Here is a 26902-nt window from a genome sequence, read left to right as displayed (position 1 = left end):
TTTGACGTCTGAAGAGGTTTTTTGTTTGTTTTTTGTTTTTGATCATCTCTCAGCATCTTTCCTTACTCCAAACTGTCTCAATATTTGGAAGAGAATTTTCATATTTTTGGTTTGTGGTTTTGGTCTTTTCCTTGTTTTATCAGAGATGTTTTCTTCTTTTGGTGTTTTTTGTTGTTTTCAGTGGTTTTGAGGGAAGGAGGGTTCTCATTATGCTATCTTTTATATAAATTCTCTAGTGATCGATTTAAAATATAAATTAGATCATGTCATTTATCTGCTTAAACTCTTCAGTGACTGAAGAGAAAAGCAGTTAGAATAAACTAAAAACTCTTTATCATGACCCATGCAGTCATATATCATTTGGCCCCTGCTTTCCTCTGCAACCTCATTTTGTTCCACTTTTGCTTAATCGCACCGTTGGGTTTCTTTTATCTCCTTGATAAGACTGTAATTTTTCTTTGTTTTGTTTTATTTTACTCATGCCCTAATTCATTTTATTCCTATTTTCTGGAATTTTATTTTCTCCTCTTTCGTTACTCCTCTTCATTTTTTAGATAGAACTTAGCACTTCCTCAGAGAAGCCTTCTCTGATACCACAATATAAATTATGTACACTGTTGATCTCTCTCGGTTGCTTGTTCTTTTCTTCATATCACTAAATATAATGTATATTATGTGTTTATTTATTAATGGGTGTTTTTTTTAATCTCACTGCCACCTCCAGGAGGGTTTGATGTTTACTAATGTTTATTGAGTGAGTGAATGAATGAATGAGTGAATGAATTATAGAGGGAACTTTAGATGTAGGACTTCCAAGATTAATTGACCAGATATTACTATCTCTTAGAAGGACTGAATACATTTGCCTTAGTATATATATTACCCTAGTAATAATAGTATTATAACTAACATTAATTGAATACTGCCTGTGCCCCAGCCATACCTTTTAAAAAATTGCTCTATAGTTTATTGGTTAAGTACTGTATATCAGACATAGTTACAGGTATTTTATATAGTACAATATATTTAATGCTTACAATAACACTGAAAAATAAATTTTTTTCATCAGTATTATAAAGATGAGGAAACTAAGGCTTAGATAGAGTAATTGACTTGTCTAGGGTCATTCAGCAAGTAAATGATTGAAGCATGGTTTGAATCTAGATTGGATGATTGCCATACCATTGCTCTTTTAATTGAATTATACTTTCTCTTAATAACCAATAACCTGAAAGTTAAAGTGCCTTTTTTAGTACTTTATTTATAGAAAATAATTCATAAAAAAGTCATATAAAATTACTTCTCTGGTTTCTAGAAAATGCCTATTAATAACCTGTTCTCAAAGATACGGAAATGCAAAATTGTGAAGACAAGTTAAAATTGAGTTTTATTTATTGCTTATTAAACAATTCAAATATTTCAGTCACAACATAAAATATAGTCTTTTCTCCTTAGTATCTAACATTAACTGTAATATTAACTTCTTTTTCAGTGTGAATGTAGTAGTGTTTTCTTATGTCACAAAGTAGCGTGACAGGGCAATAAACCAAACTAGATATTTTGTTTTAATTTTGCATTTAGTTTTAATTTTTAGTTCTTATTTTGGGGGACTTCAAATCATCAGCTGGTAAGTTCTGATGATAACAGCAGAACCAGAAATAATTTGAAAAGAATTTTAATTTTTTTTGAAAATAAGTGAAAGTCAGTTTTTGATGGAAGCTAGTGATATAATAATGATGCAGAATATTTGAATGGCTCAGGAGGGAGAACAGAAATATTACTCTTCTGTGGTTGAATAGGAATATTCCTTTTCTCTTAATATTAGAGAATACATGAAAGGTTTTTATTAAGGAGTAGGAGAAGGAAAAAAAAGGAAAATGGACAGTTTGAAATATAAAGAGCATTAGAAAACTGCAAAATGACTGTAGCATTAATAAAGGAGAAAGTTTCAAAGATAAAAATGTTACATAAAAATGAGGATCAGTAGACCATGCTACTTGTTAATGGTAGGGCTAATATCTTAACCTTGATATGTCTCATTTCAAAACTTGTAGTATTTTTACTGCAGTAATGAATGAATGTTTGTAAAATGGAATGTGCGTATGCTCTGTAGACATCAAGAATAATGCCATGGCAGCAGAGTGCACAGTAACAATGAAATTAATGGACAGATGAATGAATGAATATGTATTAACCGTATCCCAAATGAACACTTATTCTTCTACAGTTGATTGTTAAAGCAAAAAAAGACGACATAAGGCATAATATGAGGAAACAAAGTAGTATTTCCTATTTCTTATTTGATATATTTAATAAGTGACATTTAAAGAACTCAGAATACTTTAAAAATTGACCTGTTTTTGCTTTCATATTTTGTTTTTACAAACCATTTAACTCTTATTAGTAACCTCCTGGTATGCTGCATTTTGTGTAAGGCAGATTTATTACTGAATATACTAGAAGGATCTCATTGTAACAGTTTAACACATTACACAGATCCTTGGTATAAGCCTTTTAAAAGAACATAAAATGGTTAATGCTTTAATTTTTCAAGGCAAGTCTTCTGTTGAAATGTATTTGAAAAAACCTGTAGTTGTTGGTCTCTAAACCCTAAACTGAATTCCTCCTTCAGTAGTAAAAGTAAATTTAGGTAAAAAACTACCCACAAAACTACTAGTTATGGTCCCTGTGAAAACCAGATACAGTGGCCATAACCGTAAGTCATAGACTTCCTGCTGCCATATCTAGCCAGATAAAAGAGGACGTCTTGAGTTTCAGCTCTCACCCCTGCTGATTAGGGTGAGGGGTTTCATGTTGTTTGAAAATCATCAACTGGTAACTAGGGATGGAAAAGGACCCCTGGACTGAGACTCTTAGCAAGACTTGTGAGAGAGGATGCATCTGTTATCATGCCTAATATCTCAGCATTTGTTTTCCAAGGGTCCTTCTGGCCCAGCAGGTATCCCAGGTCCATCAGGAAAGAGAGGTCCACGGGTAAGTAGATGGCCTCCGTTTCTCACTTGCTGTTAGAACTGTAGCTGTCCAGTATGTTTTTTCCTAGTATTGTACAGTACGTACTTCCCTTGGAAATCTGCCCTGGATTGGCAAAGGTAGGAAATTAGCCCCACCTTTGCCAATTCAAGAGAAACCTGGGAATACGTGCCAGCTGTTTATTCGAGTATGAACACCCAGCCCCAAAGCATTCTCTGTGAGCACGCTCAAGAAAGATAATCAAATTTGTAGATTAGTGACTGTTTGAGTGCTATTTGTAACATTATTCTTAGTTATAAAGTGATCTCATCTGCAGTTGATAGTCCAAGGTGGGGTTCATTTACTTTGGGAAATGAAAAAGAGTGGGCGGCCTTAAAATAGTACATTCCTGGATTATATAATGGAAAATATTGGAGCTATAAAGTAAAAAAGTAATTGTCCTGAGGAAAAAAAGCTGCCTTAAGGATAAGCAGTAGTTTCTCACATTACACAGGTCCAACAAAAGATTTATTGCTGTGTTAGAATTAGTTTCTTTCCAACCTCAAAAAAAAAAAAAAAAAAAAAGAATGGACTTCTACTAGCAGAAATTCTTCAAAGAGCTAGAAAAAGAATTGTGATTGTGTGTTATAAAGACAAATGCAAATGCCATAAATGATCCACTTTCTTTACTGATTTTTATTTATCATATAAACAATATAATGAAAAATCACCCTAAAATGTTACTTTAAATGGTCCTATTCACATCAAGATCTTGTCCATATGAGGCTGAAGATGATTACTCACTCCGTTGTAGCTGTTTGACATTTCTTTCTTTATACTTGATGGCCTACCACATTCCTCCCAGAGTGTCTTCTAAACTTGCCCCCTCTCTTCCAGCCAGCAGACCATTTCTGTCCTCCTACTTTTCTGTCAGGAGGCCCTGGATCCTACTTCCCTGAGGGACTGAGTTCACCTTTACACTAATTGCATTCCCTCTCCACCATTAAGGCTGTTCTTCTCCCACAGCATGACCTTTTTCTCTCCTTAGATTCTATCTTATTTGGCAACAACCAGCAAGTCATCTTTTTTAAAAATCCCAAACTTTCATTGATGCTAATTTTTCCTAAAGTTATTGTCCTTGCTCACTCTTGCACTACTGAGCTTTGTGAAATAACCCTTTATACCCATTGCACCCACATCTACATCAAAAACTCATTTGTTAATCCTTATAAATTTTTCCATCTGCTTTATTGAAATTTGTTTTTGAAGACTACATGAATGAGATGTCATGAAATCTAATTTTTGCCCTTAGTTTTCATCTTGCTAGATATACCTTCAGTGTTTGCGTTGCCAGCACCCCTCTCCTTTCTGAAACATAATGCTCTATTAGTTCAGAAGTGAAAAGACAGATAAATAGATAATTAATAACTATTTATGTGTCAAGATGGAGGTGTAGCTGAAGAGCGCAGGGGTGTGGTACTAAGTCCAAATGAGTATAGGAGGCCTGGAAACCTGGAAGACCTTCTGGAGATGAATCTTAGTCTTCTACTTGCTGGTTGTGTGAACCTAAGGTTCCCCATTTATAAATGGGAGTAAATAACCACCTTGCAGGATTGTTATAAGGATTAGTAATTAAGAAGTAAAGCATTAGCACAGTTACTTGCACAATAGTAGGTATTTAGTAAATAGAAGCAGTTATTGAATTCAAATTGACAAATATTCCTTTTTCTTTTTTGGCCTCCCTGTGTGGCTTTTGGGATCTTTATTCCCTGACCAGAGATTGAACCCAGGATAGGGCAGTGAAAGCACCTAGTCCTAACCACTGAACCACCAGGGAACTCTCCAAATTGACAAATATTCATTGAGAGGTTGCTATGTGCTAAGTACTACACTGGTAATATTAAAAACAGACTCTTGGGCTTCCCTGGTGGCACAGTGGTTGAGAGTCCGTCTGCCGATGCAGGGGACATGGGTTCGTGCCCTGGTCTGCGAAGATCCCACATGCCACGGAGCGGCTGGGCCCGTGACCCATGGCTGCTGAGCCTGCGAAAAACAGACTCTTTTCAAAGAATTTTTAATTCTGAAACTAAACATATGTCATAAGGAAGTTAAAATAGCAATAAAATATTTAAATGACAGAAATATCCCAAGGCAATATACAACTAATTGCAAATAAATTTTACATGCCCCAATTTCTGTGGAAATGAGTAAGAAAGAGAAATCCCTTCATGCTGGTGTAGCCAGGATTTTAAAAATGAGGTGGTATCTCAGTTGATGCTTGAACGTGATTTGGGCAGGTGTAGGGGGGCAAGGTTAAATGAGGTAAGTCTTTAAGGTATGCATGATAGCATAAACAAAAACCCAAGTGCAGAAAGGGTTACCATATGTTGAGAGGAGAGTAACTAAACAATTGCACTTTGTTATTTTTAGGCTTCTTACTCTGCACAACTTTTAGAAGTAGCACTAAGCAATGTGGCTGGAGATAGGGGTGGTAAATAAGGGACGTAAACACCTCAAGGACAGTGTTTTGAAGCAAAAACAGAAACCACAGTTCTGCTCTATAATTAGTCTTCTCCAAGACTGAAATATCCAAGATCTCAGAAGAGATAAAGAACTTTGTAAAATAATATATCCATTTTAATGAATTACATAATATTTATTTGAATGTTATAATAACCACTGTCTGTTATTTGTATCTAGATCTGTGATAAGAATGATCTTTTTTTTTTTTTTTTTTTTTTTTTCCCCACTATTTGCAGGGCATACCAGGGCCGCATGGAAATCCTGGGTTACCTGGATTACCAGGTCCAAAGGTGAGTGATTATTAGTGAGTATCGTAAAGAAGATCTTTAACTTTTAAAAGCCAACCTTGCGATATCGAGGATCTCTGTCATTTCCAGAGCATGATTCTTCAGCAAGATGGTCTTAGCCTGGCAGAGAGCCAGGCTCCTCTGAGAGCCCGCCACACTTGGATTTATATATAGCTAGTGGTAAAGGCAAGCACAGCCCTGCTTTGGTATTCCAAAGTCTTTATTGTCAAAATATGATGGCAATATATGGAAACCCCTGAAATATACAGATTGTGATTTGAGTAATTTACCTTAAATCAAGGCTATTTTAATGTATAGATAAGTACTGAGGAAATAAAATATCATTTATTTCCCTGTTCCACACTTACCTAATATTTTTACCTGAAAAAGATCTGTGAAGATAATGCTTATAGGATACTCATATTTTTATGAGAACAGCTAACCTGAAAGCCTGTATATATATATATATATGAGCATACATTGTTGTGTAGTGGTAGCATGGTAGATAATAGTGTGATAGATAGTAGTATGAGTATAGTAAAAATGGATGGACGAATATATACCAGGCTGGTTACCTTGAGTGCAGATATGGAATTGGAAAGATAATTAAATTTATATATATGCGTTAAGCATTAGGGTTTTGGTTTCCAGTAACATCATGAATATTTTAGGGTCATTAATAACCACTCTGCTTATTAATTATCTCACTCAAAAGTAACCATATAGACGTTACCATATAGATATAGGTTAAGATAGGATAGCGCTTAAGAACACAGGTTTTGGAGTCTTAACTGATTGGGGTTCAGGTTTTAGCCCTCTTGATTTGTATGATAGAAGAAATTTACTTGCTTAGCGGCTTTAAGCTTCGCTTTCTTCTTCTCCAAAATAGGAAAAATCATAGTATGTCCTCAGAGGGCTGGAGTGAAGGCTAAATAAATTGTGAGTAAAGCCCTTAACAGTGTTAACATGTCATAAGTAGTATCATTATTATTAATACGTACTAATGATAACAGATATTTTAAATCTAAATTTTCCAAAGTTTCTCATCACTGTCAGCAATTTTTTGAGTTTAATAAAGTATCTCAGAGAGAAAAAAGACTTAACTAAAGTCTGGATGTGTAACAGTGAGAAAAATGACAAATGCCTTCTAAAGAAATTAGAAGTTTGTTCTTAAATTTGTGATTCCCTAGCCTTCACGCTTTTTGGGGGACTTTCAGGATATTTAGTGAAAGGCTAATGTAGTTGTAAAGACCCAGCTCGTGTTTTTCCACAGAGCTGAAGTTCTAGGGGGCTTGCCGTCCTGCTAACACCCTGATCTCCACAACAAGAAGGAAGACAGAATGGGGGAGGGGGGGTTCCACATGGTTTGTGTTGTCCTCCCCCTTCCGCTACCTTAGCCAGTAGCAAACAGATACTTGAAACAAAAAAGATAGAGAATAGGGTGAGGAGAGATGAAGGTAGAGATAGTGGAAAGCCTTTGATTTAATTGACTTCTTAAAAATGTGTGTACTTATTCAGGAGAAAATGATGAACTTTGTAACAAAAAATTTTCATTGTCCAAAGATTAAAAACAGGATATTTTTTCAGTGTTGACTGGTATGAATATGTGTCTTTGGTAAAATGAACTAGGAGAGATGAAATCTTAATCTCAAGATTTCTCTTTAATATTATATTTAGTAGTGTGAGTATAATTTTGACTATAACTATTTACCAATAACATATTTTTATGAACCCATATATCAGGGATTTTAAAACCTCCACTTTTAATTTGCAAGCAACTAACTGAACCTCTTGGGAACTTAGTTGTATAGACCTGAATATTAGCCTTTAATTCATATTTAATTTGATAATTTGATAGCCATGTTCAAAATAGCCAAGACTGACTATGATTTGTTTTAACTGCACATATTTGTGGAGGACGTTAGATTGTGACAGGTGTTAAAAATCACCACTGTGTCTTAAATGAATCAAGTAAAGCTTGTAGCATGTGGTTTGTGAAACCAATTTTCCTAGATATTTAATATGCACTTTAAAGTAATCAGGATTAATAGAACATTCAAGGCTTGTACTTTATAATCCTCTTATAGTATTTATTCAAGACAGTGCAATAAAAATGCAAATTTCATTCTCTCAACAATAAATTTTGACATGTAATCACAGGATTTATTTTTCTTCAGAGAACAAATATCCCTTTTAGATTAAGGGATTTTAGAGTATAAAGACATTTTCAGCATTTTTCTCTTTTCAGTTATTGTTTAGCAAGAATAACATAGAATTATTGGCCTCTAAGGAAATTGTATAAAGATTCATCTTGTCGCTTGGACAAGAAATGATCTGTCCATTTCAAAAGGGGTTACCTGAACCTATGAAAAGACCAAATTAAGGCAATTGCAAGTTTAGAAAGGTTTAACTGAAATGGAAAATACGATGCATTATGGAACCTTTATACAGTCATATTTGGATTAATGTGCTTTATAAAAATTGTTAGAACTGATACCAGGGTTCTTGGCCTTCCCTAATCAATAGAAATTGCTAGTTCCTTATATGGGGTGAGGGTAGGGGTGTGTCCAAGGGTCGGGCCAGAGGGGTGGCTTTGGTGTTTTGCCCACCCCTTTGGTTGTGTTGAGTTCAGGGGACATGAGCAGTACCTGGAGTTTGCTCCCAGCTCTTCAAAAGTGGCAGTTGGGGTTTCTTTTGGTCTTTTTGTATCTTTTATCCATAATTTGTCCCAACTGCACATGCACACAGTTATTTTTAGTCCCTGATAGTGTCTTTGTGTTTTGTTGCTTGAGGAGAGGTTTGTCCAGGTGCAGGCATTGCAGCACTGAGGCAAAGAGTCCCAGGTCCCAGCCTGTCTCAGAACCAAAAGATATACCTTATATAAGTTAATGGCATGAAGCACGTAAAGCACCTGGTAGAATACTTGTGTGTAGTTGACACTTAAGAAAACATTATTGCCCTTTTCTGGAGGAGCTACTTATAAGGTAACTAGGCTATTTAGCAATGAAACTTTTACTGAAAGTATCACATTTATTATTTGTTAAGTAAAAAAAAAAAAAAGTCTTGTGGCTTTTATGAATGAAAAGACCTTAATATAGTAAAGAAATATGTTCTATTTATAAGACTATTTAAAAGTTTATAAGAATAAAGCTTATTTTGCTAACATACTCTTGATTGATGCAAAAATTAATTTATTTTCTGTTATACTTTTACAATTAAGTTTGTATTTATCATAAAGGACAAAAAGTGTAAACTGATCTTTGGTAGTTCTCAGCTCTGTTCGAGCAAAATGAGTTTTCACACATCTGTTCGTCTTCCTTAGTAGATTCTGAGTTACTTGAATGCAGTGGCCAGATCTTACTCATCTTTGCCTTTGTGTCCAGCCCAGTGCCCAGCATGTGTTGGGCACTCAATAAATGTTAAACTGAAACAATAAGCAGACTTAACATTAGAAACAAGGCACTGGCATCATAAGGGAATGAGAACTAGCAGTTATTAAGCATATAATTATTTTATGTATGCCATCTCATTCAGTTCCACTTCAGTTAAGAGTACTGTTCAGAGCAGGCTTTATTACCTTCTACTTTCCACAGAAGAAAACATATTCAGAGAGGTAAGTACTTAACCAAGGTAACACAGCTGTAACTGGCATCAGAATTAGATCTGTTTTACTCTTTCCCTTACACCAATTTGTCTCTACTAACATAGTAAGGAGTTCATTTATGAAACAGCATCTTAAAGAGGAAGGGTTTGGGTAGGGTAATAACCTAATGTAATTAAAGACTTTCTGAATTCATTTAGTAATAGTAACAAAATATGTCCATTCCAAGGTTCCAGCTTATCCTTTGGATACTGATAATAACATATAAAGTCCATAAAGAGTGAAACTGAACTCTAGCCTCTCAGAACTGTGTTGTTAAATTGTTAAATAGTAGAAGAATAAAATGCCACACAAAAATTTAGTGGGTAATATAGCATTTTTTTTTTTTTTTGGTAATATAGCATTTTTTCAGCATTATTAAGACTAATTGATTTAAAACAAAGACTATTGAGTTCTTTAGCTGAAATCATTAGCTGAAATCAGTAGACTAAGGGTAGAAATATTGTCTTCATAAAAAAAAACCAACAACACAAGGAAGTGAATTCTGTTTCTCTATTTGCTAGAAAGAATGACTTTTTTCTTTGCCACCAAATGCCTTCTGGGTCCACAGTTCATCATATTTACTTATTTAATATGAACTTTATTCGCAGGGTACTGGACATTTTTTATTACTATTAGTTAACACATGATCAATTATGCAGTAGATCTTTGGACATGAGTCCAAATGCAGAATCTAGATCTTTGGCCTACCCTAGCCTACACTTATAATTCTAGTCCAGGCAAACTATTTGCGTCCAGATAGCTCGTTTCCCAAAAGTGCTTCTTAAAGGCAGCTTAAAACCTTCCCATGGACATTCATAGCTTATATTACTTTAGTCAGGTTCAATAGCTCCATCAAATTTAATCCAGTTAAATGAAAACATCTAACCTTAATAAGCTGCAATAACAATGTCCCATTAGTAACATTAAATGAGATGTTATCAATAATGTTAAATATTGAATTTCCAAGGAATATATCTTTGTGCTGTTTTATTCCTGGTTTTGACCCTCTGCTACCGTGTCTCCATCATTATTTCTCTAAACTGAAAGTCCCATTTTCCTTGTGTGTGAATTAAATAAATGTGTTGAGTATAGATGCTGACCCATTCTAAGAATTTTTTACTGAGTCAGATTGCTATGAAAAATTTTCAGTCCAACATTCTGAAAATGTAAAGTATGATAAAATGGTGAAGACTGAGATGCTCCTATTAGTCTACGCAGTGTAGGGACCTTTTTGTAAAGGGCCAGACAAATATGACAAATATATTAAAATTTTTTCCTTCTAGTTATCAAAATCTGTTGGATTCATGTTAGAAGGATTCAGGAGCCAATTTAAAAAGGCTTCCACTAGCCAAAGATTGGTATAATTTGAGCATCATTAAGGATAATAACTGTAGTGGATTGAATCATAACAAATATCTCTAAATCCATGAGTTATAATGTAGTTAAAAACAGACAAACCCTCATTGGTCACCTTTAGAGGATGCTGGGGAATTACATCTATGAGATTGTCAAATTCTCTGACACCAATTGAATATTCAACAATTCAGTTCTGACACTACCCCAATTTAGTGTCAGACTCCACAGATTTAAGGGCTCAGTCCCACAAGACTCGCCACACTTGAGATGCCAGCAACAGATGTGTTGCCCAGGCTACTCACACTTCTGCCTGGCTGACTTACATGTTCAGGGATTCCCATAATCTCTTCCTCTCTCCCAGGTTTGATTTTTTGCTAGAACAGCTCACAGAACTCAGGAAAACACTTTGATTAGGTTTACCAATTTATTATTAAAAAAAATACAACTCAAGTAGCTAAATGGTAGAGATGCATAGGGCAAAATGTGGAGGGTGGGAACCTGGAGCTTCCATGCCCTCCCCAGGTGTGTCATCTTCCCAGCACATCAGTGTGTTCACCTACTGGAAGCTCTTGGAATGTCTTTGTTCAAGAGGTTTTTTTTGTTTGTTTGTTTTTACATCTTTATTGGAGTATAATTTCTTTACAATGGTGTGTTAGATTCTGCTTTATAACAAAGTGAATCAGTTATACATACACATATGTTCCCATATCTCTTCCCTCGTGCATCTCCCTCCCTCCCACCCTCCCCATCCCACCCCTCTAGGTGGTCACAAAGCACCCAGCTGATCTCCCTGTGCTATGCGGCTGCCTCCCACTAGCTATCTATTTTACATTCGGTAGTGTATACATGTCCATGCCACTCTCTCACCCCATCACAGCTCACCCCTCCCCCTCCCCATATCCTCAAGTCCATTCTCTAGTAGGTCTGTGTCTAGGTTCTTCATGACCTTTTTTTTTTTCTTAGATTCCATATATATGTGTTAGCATACGGTATTAGGTTTTCTCTTTCTGACTTACTTCACTCTGTATGACAGACTCTAGGTCCAACCACCTCACTACAAATAACTAAATTTCGTTTCTTTTTATGGCTGAGTAATATTCCATTGTATATATGTGTTACATCTGCTTTATCCATTCATCCGATGATGGACACTTAGGTTGTTTCCGTCTCCTGGCTATTGTAAATAGAGCTGCAATGAACATTTTGGTACATGACTCTTTTTGAATTATGGTTTTCTCAGGGTATATGCCCAGTAGTGGGATTGCTGGGTCATATGGTAGTTCTCTTTGTAGTTTTTTAAGGAACCTCCATACTGTTCTCCATAGTGGCTGTATCAATTCACATTCCCACCAGCAGCGCAAAAGTGTTCCCTTTTCTCCACACCCTCTCCAGCATTTATTGTTTCTAGATTTTTTGATGATGGCTATTCTGACTGGTGTGAGATGATATCTCATTGCAGTTTTGATTTGCATTTCTCTAATGATTAATGATGTTGAGCATTCTTTCATGTGTTTGTTGGCAATCTGTATATCTTCTTTGGAGAAATGTCCACCCCCTCCTCTCCCTGGAGGTGGGGGAGGGAATGGGGCTAAATTCCTATGCTCCAATCACTTGTTAGCCTTTCCAGTGACTCATCCCCATCCTGAAGCTCTCTAGCTCCCTCTCTCCAGTCACCTCATTAGCATAAGCTCAGATGTTGTCGAAAAGGGCTTGTTATGAATAACAAAAGACACTCCTGTGACTCAGGAAATTCCAAGGGTTTTAGGAGCTCTGTGCTAGGAACCAGGAACAAAGACCAAATGTATATTTTTATTATACCACAGTGACATTATTTTGAAAAATGGTAAATAGAAGAAAAGTAAAGGGAAAGAATAATTTTTTTCTTAAGAAATTGCCTTGCTTTTCTTACAGAATTGAACCTTAGTGCAACCAAATAGTTGACAAAGGGAAGTTTCTCTTTACAGAAAAAGCTAGTAAATGAAGAAAGAATGCTAGAGTTAAAAATCACCGTTTTTGCAATCCTGATGAAGAAGAGGTTGAAAACAATAGAAACAACTCAGGAAGACCAAAGGCCTTGAGGCAGGAGACTGCTTGGCAGTCTTTGAGGAATATCTGAATGAGTTAAGTGGTAGGAGATAGATCAGAGACATAGCAGGAGCCAGATTATGTTGAATCTTGTAGGTAAGAATTTTGGTTTGGATTTTACTCTGTGTTAGATATTTATTGGAGAGTTCTAAGTAGAAAGATGATACCATGCAATTTATGTTGTAGGAGGATGGTTCCGGCTATCACAGAGAATAGATTGGGGTAGGGGAAGGGTAGAAATAGGGGCACCAGTTTGGAGACTTCTTCACTGGTCTACCCAAGCTCATGCCATGGGTGAGGATGGCATGGACTAGAGTCTTAACAATGGAGATGGTGTAAAGTGGTCAAACTCTAGATGTATTTTGAGGTACAGTTAATGTAATTGCTGATGAGTCACTTATATGGTGTGAGAGAGGAGTCAAAGGTAATCTAAGGCTTAAGCAGTGGAACAGCTGGTATTGTGGGAGCTGCCATCTACTGGAATGAGTAGGAACATGATTTCAGGTTTTTACTTGTTTTGTTTTTGCCTGGGAGGAAATCAAGAGTTCATTTCCATTAATGTTCTTTTTTTTTTCCTTTTTCCCTGCTTTACGCGGGCCTCTCACTGCTGTGGCCTCTCCCGCTGCGGAGCACAGGCTCTGGACGCGCAGGCTCAGCGGCCATGGCTCACGGGCCCAGCCTCTCTGCGGCATGTGGGATCTTCCCGGACTAGGGCACGAACCCGCGTCCCCTGCATCAGCAGGTGGACTCTCAACCCCTGCGCCACTAGGGAAGCCCTCCATTAATGTTTTAAAGGAGCCAACTTTTGGCTTTGTTAAGTTTTTCTATGGACCATATAATATTTCATTGATTTTTAGCTCTATACTAACATAAGCATTTAGAGCTATGAATTCCTCTCTAAGGACTGATTTAACTGCATCCCACAAAATTTGATGTGTTGTGTTTTCATTATCATTCAAGTTGAAATATATGCTTTCTTCATTACTCATGGGTTATTTAGAAGTATGTTGTTTTTTTTAATGTCCATCAGTTAGAAGCTTTTCTAGTAATCTTATTGTTGCTGGTTTCTAATTTAGTTCCATTGTGTTCAGAAAGCACACAGTGGAAGAGTTTAATCTTTTAAAATTTATTGAGGCATTTTATGGCCCAGCATGTGATTATCTTGATGAATAGTTCACGTGAACTTCAAAAGATTCTGTATAGTGTTCCATAAATGTCAGTTCAATTATGGTGGCTGATGATGGTGGTCAAATTTTCTCTGTCCTTACTAGGTTTTCTCTTGTCTAGTTGTTCTGTTAATTACTGAGAGAGGTGTGTTGAAATATCCAACTCTGATTTTGGATTTTATTTCTTTAGTGTTTAGGAAGTGTTTAGTTAGTGTTTGCTTCATGTATTTTGCAGCTCTTGTGTGATGCATGCATATTTAAGGACTGTTATGTCTTCCTGATGGACAGACCTTTTTATCATTATCAAATATCTCTGTTTATCTTTAGTAATACTCCTCTTGTTGAAGTCTAGTTTGATAGTAATAGAGCCACACCAACTTTTTAATGCTTATTGTCTGCCTGGTATATATATTTCCTTTCCTTTACCTTTCTATATTTAAAGTGCATCTCTTATAGATACTGTATAGTTGGGTCTTTTTATATTTATCTTGGCTCGATAATCTCTGATTTTTAATTAGAATGTTAAGTTCATTTACATTTGTGTAATTTTGGTATGATTGGGTCTTGGCCTTCTGCATTGTCATTTCTTTTCCATTTATCCCAGGTGTTCTTTGTTCCTTTATTCCCTTTTTCTACCTTCTTTTGGGTTAATCAAATATATTTTAGTATTTTATTTAATTTCTCTTGGCATTTCAGCTGTATCTGATTGATTTTTAGTGGTTGCTTTAGGGATTACAGTATACCTTATTAACTTATTGTAGTTTACTTAGAGTTATTATGGTAATATTTCATGTAAAATATAAGACTCTTGTAACATTACAATTACATTTACCTACTATCCCCCCATCCTTTGTGTTCTGTTGTCATTTATTTTACATCTATGTCGTTATAAACCCAACAGTACAATGCAATAATTTCTGTATTAAGTAATCAGTCTTATAAGGAAATTAAAAGAAGAAACAAACAAGAGAGTCATTCATATTTCCTCATTTATTTTCATTTCCAAAGCTCTTAATTCCTTCCTATAGATCTGAGTTTCTATCTGGTGCCACTCCCCTTTAGCTAGCAGAAATTCCTTCAATAATTCTTTGAGTACAGTTCTACTGGTGATGGTTTCCCTTGTTTTTTGTTTAGCTGGAATTTATTTTGTCTACACTTTTTTGAAGGATAGTAAAAAAAATTTTTGTAGAGTAAAAAAATCTTGGTTGAGAATGTTTTTCTTCCAGCACTTTAAACATGTCCGATGTTCTCACATTTTGGCCTTTACTGTTTTTGATGAGGATTTAGCCAACATTTTTATTCCCCTCAATATAATGTGAAAATTTTCACCAGATGTCTTAATGTTTTTCTCTTTGTCTGGCTTTTAGCAGCTTTACTATGATGTCTGTAGGGGTGGTTTCCCTCAGATATTTCTTTGGGCTTCACTGAATGTCTTTTTACCCATAAAAAAATTTTTTTAAACAAATTTGGGACATTTTTGGCCATTATTTCTTCAAATAATCTTTCTGTCCCATTATTTCTCTCCTTTCCTTCTGGGACTCCATGTATGTTATACTATTAATATTGCCCCACAGGTCACTAGATCTCTGTTCATTTTTGCCATGTATTTTTTTTTCTCTTCTTCAGATTAGATAACTTCTATAGATCTGCCTTTAATTTCATTAAACTTTACTTCTGCCTTCTCCAATATGATGTTAATCTCATCCAGTAAATTTTTATATTAAAGATACTGTATTATCAGTTCTAGGTTTTTAGTTGACTCTTTTTATATAGTTTTCATCTGTCTGCTGATATTTGTCTGTTCACTCATTATGATCATCTTTTCCTTTAAGCCCTTGAACATATTTATAATAGTTAATAAAATCTTCAACTGCTGGGCTTCCCTGGTGGCGCAGTGGTTGAGAGTCCGCCTGTCAATGCAGGGGACATGGGTTCGTGCCCCGGTCAGGGAAGATCCCACATGCCGCGGAGCGGCTGGACCCGTGAACCGTGGCCGCTGAGCCTGCGTGTCCGGAGCCTGTGCTCCGCAACGGGAGAGGCCACAACAGTGAGAGGCCTGTGTGCTGCAAAAAGAAAAAAAAATTTCAACTGCTAATTCTAACTTCTAGGTCCTCTTATGGTCTGTTTGTATTGACTGCCTTTTTTCTTTACCTCAAGTCATATTTTCCCTTTTGCATGTCTAGAAAAATTTGATTACATACTGCATGTTGTGGATGATATGTGGATCTTTAGATGCTGTTACCTTTCTTTTTAATCCTTTGGAGACTTGATTTTTGTTTTGTAGGTGCTTAAATAACTGGCTCATCACCTTAAACTTGTACAGGTTTGGAAACTTTTATTTTTTTATTGGAGTATAATTGCTTTACAATGTTGTGTTAGTTTCTCCTGTAGAACAGAGTGAATCAGCTATATGTATACATATATCCCCTCCCTCTTGAGCCTCCCTCCCACCCCTCTAGGTCATCAGAGAGCACTGAGCTGAGCTCCCTGTGCTATACAGCAGCTTCCCACCAGCTATCTGTTTTACACATGGTAGTGTATATAGGTCAATGCTACTCTCTCAATTCGTCCCACCCTCCCCTTCCTGCCCCCTGTGTCCACAAGTCCGTTCTTTATGTCTGCATCTCTTTTCCTTCCCTGCAAATAGGTTCATCTGCACCATTTTTCTATATTCCATATGTGTGCGTTAATATACAATATTTGTTTTTCTCTTTCTGACTTACTTCACTCTGTATGACAGACTCTAGGTTCATCCACATCAAGGTTTGGAAACTTTTTTAAAGGGCAGATCTCTTTCAGTTTCACTTATAGTATTAGTGCAAGTCCATTAGTCCAAGAATATAGTATTTGCTTCTAAAGTATAACTCTCCCTCAATTTCAATGGAAAGGTATTTATCGAACTATTTACCATGTTCTTCTAAAATGATATGGCTCAAACCCCAAACTTTCTCCTTTAGTGACCAGCAGCTGAAATGTGTTAATTCTTTCAGCCTTTTAGTTGATTTCTGCTGAGTTCTTTAGGATCTATCTCATGAAAACATGTGTCAGGATCAGCCAAGAATTAAAGAAAGTCTATATTCAAGCTTTGGGGGAAGCTGACTTTCTTTTTTTCTAGGATTTTCTCCCTCAGTTTGCGGTCATTTTGGTACTCCTACACTCTGTCCTCTGATACCATTAGCCAAAAGGTTTATGTTTTTCTGCTTGAATTCCAGCCACTCTGTGCAGACTGGGAAGTGTCTTTAGGAGAAAGGCTGTATAAGTGTGTATTAAACCAAGTGTGGTTTCTTCTTTCAAGAGTTGAATCCCCTCCAGCCCTGTTTTTTATTGTTCTCCTGTGCATTCAAATAGTTGTTTTACATATCTTGTCCTGACTTTACAATTGTAATCTTCAGGAGGATTAGTTGCATATATGCTACTCTGCCACTATCTGAACCAGAATTTCCAAGAGTTCCTTTTTGATCGTATTCAATTTGAGAGGACTATTTAACATCCAAGTGGAGATATAAAAAGGATATATGAATCTGGAGTTCAGGGAAGATATCATAGCTAAAAATATACATTTCAGAGTCATCAATGTATATATGGAATTTAAAGCTATGGAACTGATGAGGTCACCTAGGGATGAATGTAGACAAAGAAGAGAAGTGTCAGAGGACTGAGTCTTGGGGTACTTCAGAGTTCAGTGTATTAGGAAGATGAAGAGGAACTAGCAAAGGAGACTGAGAAAGAATGACCGATGAGGTTAGGGTAGTGGTAGGGACAAAAGCCTGAGTAGAGTAGGTCTAAGAGAGAATGGATGGAGAGGAAGTCTTTTAGTTAACATAGACAACTTTCTAGGAGTTTTTCTCTAAAAGGGAACAGTATAATGGAGCAGAGAAGGGAGATGTGGGCTCAAGGAAAGTTATTTTTGAAGATTGGAGAAATTACAGTGTGTTTACTTGATGATGGCAGTTATCTTAGAAGTAAAAAGTAAAATAATGTAGGGAAGACAGTTCACCAATAGTGTCCTGGTGAGAGACAATGTGGGGGTTTGGTTATGAAGGCAGAGTGTTTTGGAACAGGTTAAGGTGAGGTGTAGTGGATTTGGTTATGAGAGCTTGTGAAAGATGAAAGCAGGATAACCAGCTGAGAGTAAAGAGAGGGAAGTTATGAAATAATCGTCTATGAAAATGGGAAAGTCAATTGACTGAGGCAATTACTGGACACACCAAAAGACAAAGCAAAACAAAATCAATGTAAGAAGTCATGAATTTCAAGTGAGATTTGTCAGCATTAATTGTTTTCTCTTAATCACATTCAGCTGCTAGGGATAGGGTCAGAGTAGGTAGAGAGTTTATATTTAAGATTTTCCACGTAAGCTTATAAGACAGAGGGAGAAACAGGCAATGGTGTCATTTATGTATGCAAGGAAGTGATTAGAATATAAGACACTGGTATTTAGGCCGGCTAGGGATGGGAAGTGAGACCACGTGGGGGATGAAAGAGTGAAAACATGATGGGATCACATATTAGCAGTTCCAGTGGGTCAAATAATTGTTAAAATTATAAAGGCTTAGAGTGAGCTAAAAAGATAAGAAGTATTGGTTAGAGAGTATAGTGCTTAAAATTGAGATTATGGACTTGTGCAATTATTGCTAATATTAGAGCCAAGAATATTCAAGTGGTGCTGCCTCAAGATTGTCATTTAGTGTTTCCTTTATGATACTCTGCCAGTTTAGCTCATTCATACTCTGAATTTTTTAATTCCGAATTCTTTCCATTAAAATTTTGCTGCACTGTCAGTAATTCACTCAAGAGTTGTGTTCTCTGCTTTTCAAGATGGCCATAACTGTAAAATTTATTTTAATGATTGTATTTAGTACTGTTATTTTTAATACTAACTACTAACATCTATGTAATCTATAGGGGATTTGATCCTAAATCTTTCAAGCTAATCTAAGTAGGTATTATTATTATTCCCATCTTACAGAGGAGGAAATTCAGGTTCAGAGAGATTAAATGACTTGTTCAGTCTTTTCACTCTAAATCCCAATGCGCTTTCCATTATATTATGTGGACTCCAATCTGATAAATTTGTTTGAACATCTTAATGGGTCTAATACCTTAGGGAGTTTCCCTCCTTATACAGAGAGCCATCTGGAGATCCATAACAGTCTAAAAGAGCTACTCTGATAATGAGGATTTTAGACTATAGCAGATCAGTAAGATAGGTGGGACTTTTGGAATCCTTGAGTAATAAAATGTAGGCAACTTCCTTTTCTTCTTATTCATACTCAAAAGGATATATAGCTCCTTCAACAAAAGTCGTGTAGGAGTAAGTAAAAGTCAGTATTGAAGGTCAATTATGATTAATTTATAAACATTTTTAATTCCAAGGAGTTTTTGAAAAGCCAATCAAGTGTGGCTAAAAGCGTGTCAGGAATCATAGAATAAATAAATAACAAATAAGTAAATATGATTTCCCTCATAAAAAGGAGGGAAAATGACAGAAATTTTGGAGTATTTTCCTTAAATGCAGAAAAGTATGCCCTACTTCCTTGACATTTCAGGCAAACTTGGCATGTTCAATAATCTCTTCCTCATGAATTTTATACTAGGATCAGTATACAACTGGCCAGGTTAAAAGCATTTTCTTCATACTGACTTAAATTTCTGGTTCTAGAATATGACGTAATCAATTAACTCAAGCATATTTGTGTGGCAATAAAAGAGATGTGACATATATCTCTTTACTTATGTTGCCAAGATGTATAAAGCTTCTGAATAAGAAAAAGGTCTGTCTTTACATCTGATTTTTATTGCTTAATTGATTACTTTCTCCCACTCTTTCAATTTTTTTAAAGTGGAAGATGAAATGTCAGATGATGATGTCAAGAAAGCTGAAAGATAATTATATTAAGGAAGTTGGTATATAATAGAAAATTCAGATAGGACCGAAAAATAAGAGTTTTTAGTGTGAGAATTCTAAGTAAAAACATTGGCCATAAAGAAGTTTTATTATATTCAAATTTCTCAAGGGTTATCATTTCTTAAGTTCCTTTTAAATTTGTTGTAAATATTGCCTCAAATCAATTAGTTAGGCTTTATAATAGATTAAAATATATAAAAATCAATAAGATCTTAATTTAACAGATGTTGTGATATGAGAAAGAAAATTGACCTGATTTACCAGTACTTTTCTAGGCAGTCTTAACCAATTCAATTAACTTTTCTGGACCTTATTGCTTCTTTCTGTATAAAGGGATAAGCTCTAATCTCTCATAAATTCTAAATAGATTATCTTTTATTTAGATGAAGAGTTGAGTTCTTAAATATTAAAATATCACTAAAGCTATTTGTCAGGTCTCATAATTTTGTAACGAGTGATCTAAAATTGTATTAGTGGTAGAAGTGGTAATAGCTATGAAAGGGAAGAGGTCAGACTGGAAAATAACCTTTTCCTTAAACATTTTTTTTTTTGATGCTTGGATATAGGACTCTGCCAATGAAGACTCATTTCTAATTTGTAAAATGAAAAGACTTACTGGGGAACATGAAGGACTTTTTGTCTTTCTTCTTTCATCAGTCAATTTGAGAGCTATTTCAGGAGTATCCCTCCCATACCATTCCCCACCTCTAACTTTGAACTGTAAGCCTAACGTTTTATTTCACCGAGAAACTAGAAGCAATCAGATGAGAATTAGCTCTCATTTTTTTCCCCATTACCAAGGCTAGTGACCTAATATCTGTACCCATATATCCTACCTTTGAAATTGTTGTACCAGATTAATTGTTCCTACTGAAATGTCTCTGCTTGGACCCTGGATCCCCATCTCCTATGGCATACTCAAGAGAAATATGCATTTCTCCCAAATTATGCTCAATTTCTCCCTTTTTTTCCTAGATCATTCCCATCAACAAAGTAACTTGCTATATTAGTTTCCATCTTGACAAAAAATTTTAAAAGCCTAAGCCCTCTCTTAGAACTCACATCTTCTTTCTCCTGAGATGTGGTGTACTCTTATTTCTCTACTTGCCTTGCTACTCAAAGCTCCTGTCTTACCACCCATGACCTTCATGTGTTCTTCTTAACCACTCCACTGATATGGCACCTATCAAAGTCACCAACCACCTCCATCTCTCCCAGCAGCCTCTCCTCACATGACTTATTTTTTCAGCAGTAGTGGACACACACAGTTGGCCGTGCCTTCATTCTGAAAATGTCTTCTCTACACTTGGAGGCTCCACAATCACCTTGTTTGCCTTTCAACTTACATGCTATGTCACCTCATTCTCTCTTGCTGTCTTTCCTCCTCCAATTTCTAAATATTAAAACATACTTAGTGAACCACCCTCCTTCCTCTTCTTTTCTCTATATTTACACTTTTTCTCAGTAGTCTCACCCTTTACCATGGTTTCAGATACAATTTATATTCTGGTGACTTTTGATATCCAGCCTCAGCGTCCAACAGCACACACAGTATCTCCACTTAGAAGTCTAAGAGACACCTTACTTTTAACATGTCTGAGAGAGAACTACAGCTGTCATCCAGTCCTACCGTTCTCCCCAATCTTTTCCATCTTTGTTGTTTTCCTATTGTACGTGGACTTGATGCCAATCTGTCTTTCTCACTTCTCGTCCTGGAAATTATGTCCGCTCTGCCTTCAATATGTATTCTGAGTTTGGAACCCCCATAATGTCTGTTCAACACTACAGCCAGTGGTATCTTGTTAAAAGTGAAGACAGATCTGAGTAAAAGCCAAACCACAAATAAGGCTCTATAATTCTTTTTGTGTACTGGCCGCTTTTGTCTCTGAAGTGCACACCTGCTTCTCTCCACTTAGCACCTGTTACATCGGGCAACCAGCTGTTTCTCAGACAAACCTCAGGCCTTTGCACTTACTCTTTTCTCTGCTGGGGATGCTCTTAGTGATCTCCCTTTAGATATATTTACAACTCCCTTCCTTACCTCTTTCAATTCTCTGGTCAGATCACTTTCTCAGGGACGGTTCCTCCCACTGCACCCAAGAAAAGAGTCCTCTGTGTCCCGGCTGGCCACAGTTCCCTTCCCCAGCTGCTGCTTTCTTCCTGACACTTATCTATACAAGAAATTGTATTTTTAAAAATTTCCATTTAGGGCTTCCCTGGTGGCTCAGTGGTTGAGAGTCCGCCTACCGATGCAGGAGACACGGGTTCGTGCCCCAGTCTGGAAGGATCCCACATGCTGCAGAGCGGCTGGGCCCGTGAGACATGGCCGCTGAGCCTGCGCGTCCGGAGCCTGTGCTCCGCGACAGGAGGGGCCACAACAGTGAGAGGCCCCCGTAACGCAAAAAAAAAAAAAAAAAAAAAATTCCATTTATTCTTTATTTTTTTCTCTCACACTGGAATGTTAGCCTAAAGAGGACAGATAACTTGCCTGTTTTGTTCATCCCTATGTGTTCAGGAAGTTGTTCAATAAATATCTGTGGAATGAAAAAAAAAAAAAGTATCCCTGAATATGTGAAGGAAGACATGACTGTTTCCCTACTTACCATAGGGTGAAAATAAGATTTAGAAATGGAAAATTATTATTAGCTAAGAATGGCAATGAAGTCAGAATTTGAATGATAAAGAATCTCAATTCTGTATTTCATGAATCATGAAATAGAAAAGGAGATATTTTGCTAATATGCATAATAAGAAAGAAAGAATACTTTACTATTGTACCAAAAAATTTTAGTTGAAACCTAATGTCATATTTCTCTTGATATATAAAAGATAATGATTCCCAAGTATGAAAAATACCTTTTTATAACAGAATAAAAAGAATTTGGGCAGTTAGAGGTTTTTTTATTTTATTATAAAAGTAATGCATGTACATTGCAAGATTTTGGAAAATATTTAAACTTGGAATGATGTTTTAAAATTTTGAGAATTATTATAAGCAGTTTTATTTTACTAAAAACTAGTTTCCCATGCTAAAATAGGAATTATAACTCAATATGTCACAAAAATGGAAAAGTTAATAGAGCCTTTATGTAGTTCCCTTGAAGAAGGATGTTTCATTGTCCTCTACGTCTGTGTCTCTATTTCTGCTTTGCAAATAAGGTCATCTATACCATTTTCCTAGATTCCACATATATGCGTTAATATACAATATTTGCTTTTCTTTTTCTGACTTACTTCACTCTGTATGACACCCTCTAGGTCCATGTATGGATATGTATGGATATGAAGGGGGAAAGGGGTGGGGTAGGAGGAATTGGGAGATTGGGATTGATACATATACACTATTGATACTATGTATAAAATAGACAACTGAGGGGAACATACTGTATAGCACAGGGAACTCTACTTAATGCACTGTGGTGACCTAAATGGGAGGGAAATCCAAAAGGGGGGGATATGTGTATATGTATGGATGATTCATTTTGCTGTGCAGTAGAAGCTAACACAACATTGTAAAGCAACTATACTCCAATAAAAATTAATTTAAAAAGTAAAAGTGACAGTTACCTATAAAAAAAAAGATGTTTCAATCGTAGTATAACTTTATTGATTAGAAAAATCAGGTATGTCTGGGGAATTTCTAGGAATCTTCTCAACATTTAAAATTAAGGGTAAGTGAAATATACACTAAAAAGATAAATGATCCTTGTACATCTCAATTTCAAATACGTAATTTTATTCAATACCATATAATGTGTGTAGCATCTGCCAATGCATACAACCAAAGAAGTATGATATATGTAGTTTATGTTTCATCAAGTGTTTTATAACTGTTTTATTTAGGGCCCCAAAGGAGATCCAGGTTTTTCCCCAGGTCATGCTGTTTCTGGAGAAAAGGTAATTATTCGTCCATGAAATAAAATCATGGTGATATATTTCAAGCTTTTAAAAATCATTTTTATCTTTTTAAAATGTAGATTTTGCTTGATTTCAGACAGAATATATAGATAACTATTGGATTTTAATGAAGGAAGAAATATTTGAAGAATCAAATAAACAGTATTATCAGCCCAACTTTTCACTTTAAATCATACCATTAATTTTTTTGAGTGTCTACTTTGTCATGCCCTTGTGCTACCTGTGAACTAGGAACAGATGGGGCAAAAAATTAGAACAAGTTACTTTTGGTCCTAACCTCAAAAATGTTGCTGTTAGTATGGATGCCATTGTAAATTCTAATGCCATTTTACACCTTTATTTCTAGAATAGTTCTACATACTTATCTTGTTTAAGTACCACAGTAACAGTGAGGGAGGCGGTCATCATGATCTTTTTTCCAGCTGAGAAAACAAGATTCATAGAATTTAAGTGGATAGCAAGTAGATGAATTAATGATGTATCTAAGTTTTCTGACTTTCAGTACAGTATGCTTTTTATTTTATCATAATGCGCTCAAATACACATACACATTTAGATAAAAAGAAACTAATGTTTCAAAGTAAAGATAGCAGTGAAAATCTTTATTAAGAGGAAGATATTGTTTTCCAGTGAGGATGAATACAAGTCAAGTATTTAGGTATATATCTGGGAAGCTTTATTTAGACATGCACTTGATGAATGTGATACAATTATAGGATGTTTTTGTTTATGTAGTGTACATTCACAAACTTTTAAAATCCCTGAATAATTTTTGTGGTTACTGGGTTGAAATCTTATCCTTTAATTGGCTTACAGAAACTCTTGTAAACATAAGAAAAATTACATCACATTAATGGATTTTATACTAGTAATTAAATCCTCAAATTTAATCTAGAACTGTAAGAATTTCATTGCTGTGTTGGAACTGAGTTCACTGAATCTAAATAATTTAGAAAAGGAATGGAAGTTTATCATTAGAAACAGTATTTTCATTGGTTCCTTAATTATTACAAGGAAAAAAATTCTGCAATCTGAGAAACATAAATGCCATCTTTAAAAATCTCTAAATATAAAACATTTGATTTCTTAAAATTTAGAAATTAGACATCCACTGTCTTTTGGTGACTGCTTTAAATAAACTTCCCAAATTACGCATTCAGATTTTATCAGATGCTTATTTTTATCTTCCCTTGTGGCTTCTCTGTACAAAATATAGGGTGGTTCAGTATGTGTACAGTATCTGTATAAAATACAGGGTGATTCAGCCTGCGAGTTGTGACTTGGAAGTATGTCAGTGGGTTTTTTTTTTTAACTTTTTGAGTTACTCGTATACTAACTGTGGTCAATACTATATAGAAGAAATGGTAAGATATAGGATTTAATAGAATGTTTTCATTGAGCTTTAAGTGAAATCCAACTTTCAAAATGAGATATTTTTAAAATGGTAACATTTAAAAACGATTTCTCAGAAATTATATTTACATACAATTAGGTTCAAATTTACTGAAGAGACAGGATATTTATACATATACAATATAAATACAAATAAATAAAATACAAACATTAAATTGGTATGAGTATTGGGGGATTGGGAAACAGTTGAATTTTATTTTTAAACATTTAGGTATTTTTACAATAAATATATAATCAATAATGAAACAATAAAAGCAATGCAGATTCTAGTCCTTCTGCATGTAATATCCAGTACGTAACATCTCTCATAGAGCACACCTAAGTGTTTCTTGTGGGGCCTCAATGTCAAACGAAGATAACTTTTAAATAGTGGTAAGTTTTCCTTTCCCACAAGACGAGTGTGATATTATTATTCTCACTTTTCAGATGGAGAAACTTTGAAGGGAAATCAAGTGATCTACCCTTGATTAGAGCTAGTAGAAGATGAGCCTCCAGTCTCCTGTTTCCTAGTACAGTTTTCTTTTCCTTCTATCAGAGAAATAAGTGTCAAAAAGAAATGTATAAACCCATCATCCCATAACAAATGGAAGCCATCCTAATAAAACACTGAGCAAAAAAACATTAAAATATTAAACATATGGAAAAGCACTTTATAGTTAATCAGAAACATCCTTTTCCCTTCTGATTGTTTAATATTAAAGTAGACAATACACTGAAAATTAAATATTGCCTAAACAGTCATTAACGAGTTTATTTAGGGTTATTAACTAAGTACTCTTTTTCTCTTTCAAAGAACATACTTTTTTTCATGCACAATAACTTTGCCACAGCAGGAGAAGGGAAAGGAACAGAGGCAAAGGACAAGTGTACCACGAGTAAACTGGTTTAAGATTATACCCCCATTCCACTTTGACATGTTTCATCCTTGTCAATTCACACAGCCTCCTCTATGTCGTTGTCCATTCTACCCACCACAGACACTCCTTCCCCCTCACTGGTATAATTTCTCCTTCCTACCCTGCTCGCAGGCCTTCATCACATTTGGGGGAAGGGGTTGGGGTGTGGGGACAGAAGGCCCTAATTTGCAAAGTTGGGTCTGTGAAGTCAAACACACGGTCCTCCCAATAAATTTTCACTGCAGCCCCAGAAACGGAAGTGCCCCTTTCCCTGGTGCATGACGAGAGCCCAGTCCTGCCTCCCACCCCGCCACCGTGCCATGAGGTTCCACGTGGGAGTCCCATCAGGCTGCAGGTCCTCACCTAGAAGGGCAGGCCTGAGCTGTCCACAGCTGCCTCACAAAGCACTGGTAGAATTTTTAAGTAGATTCCTTTACATTTTTAAAGCACGGTAAACTTTGGGAAAGATGAGAATTTGGGAAGTAAGGATATTCCTAGAGAGAAGGACATCAGAGAAAAAGAAGCAGGGCCTTAGAGGTGGGGAAGTACTGTCCAGGTAATCAACACTAGAAGAGATAAGGGCCGGGAGCCTCAGAAAAGGTCTCGAACAGTCCCAGAAACGAGGTGGACCTTGAGCCAGATAGAGGAGATCAGAAATGAGTGCAGTAAGATCTGGACGTCCAAGATGAAAACCTGCAGCAAGGAAATTATAATTTTCAATTCTCTTCCATAATATT

General features: G+C 35.8%; 1 protein-coding gene across 1 annotated transcript in view; it reads left to right on the top strand.

Moving 5' to 3' along the window:
• The window catches only part of COL24A1 (collagen type XXIV alpha 1 chain), a 368100-nt gene that overhangs the window by 5634 nt on the left and 335564 nt on the right, over positions 1-26902 (top strand). Inside the window, exons 3-5 of the mRNA XM_065887776.1 lie at positions 2941-2994; positions 5730-5783; positions 23782-23835. Coding sequence (XP_065743848.1) covers positions 2941-2994; positions 5730-5783; positions 23782-23835 — 162 coding nt within the window. The remainder of the gene's footprint in view (positions 1-2940; positions 2995-5729; positions 5784-23781; positions 23836-26902) is intronic.

The sequence above is a fragment of the Phocoena phocoena genome, chromosome 1 (genome assembly GCF_963924675.1).
Source record: "Phocoena phocoena chromosome 1, mPhoPho1.1, whole genome shotgun sequence".
NCBI classification, from domain to species: domain Eukaryota; kingdom Metazoa; phylum Chordata; class Mammalia; order Artiodactyla; family Phocoenidae; genus Phocoena; species Phocoena phocoena.
This window is presented reverse-complemented; position numbering and strand designations above follow the sequence as displayed.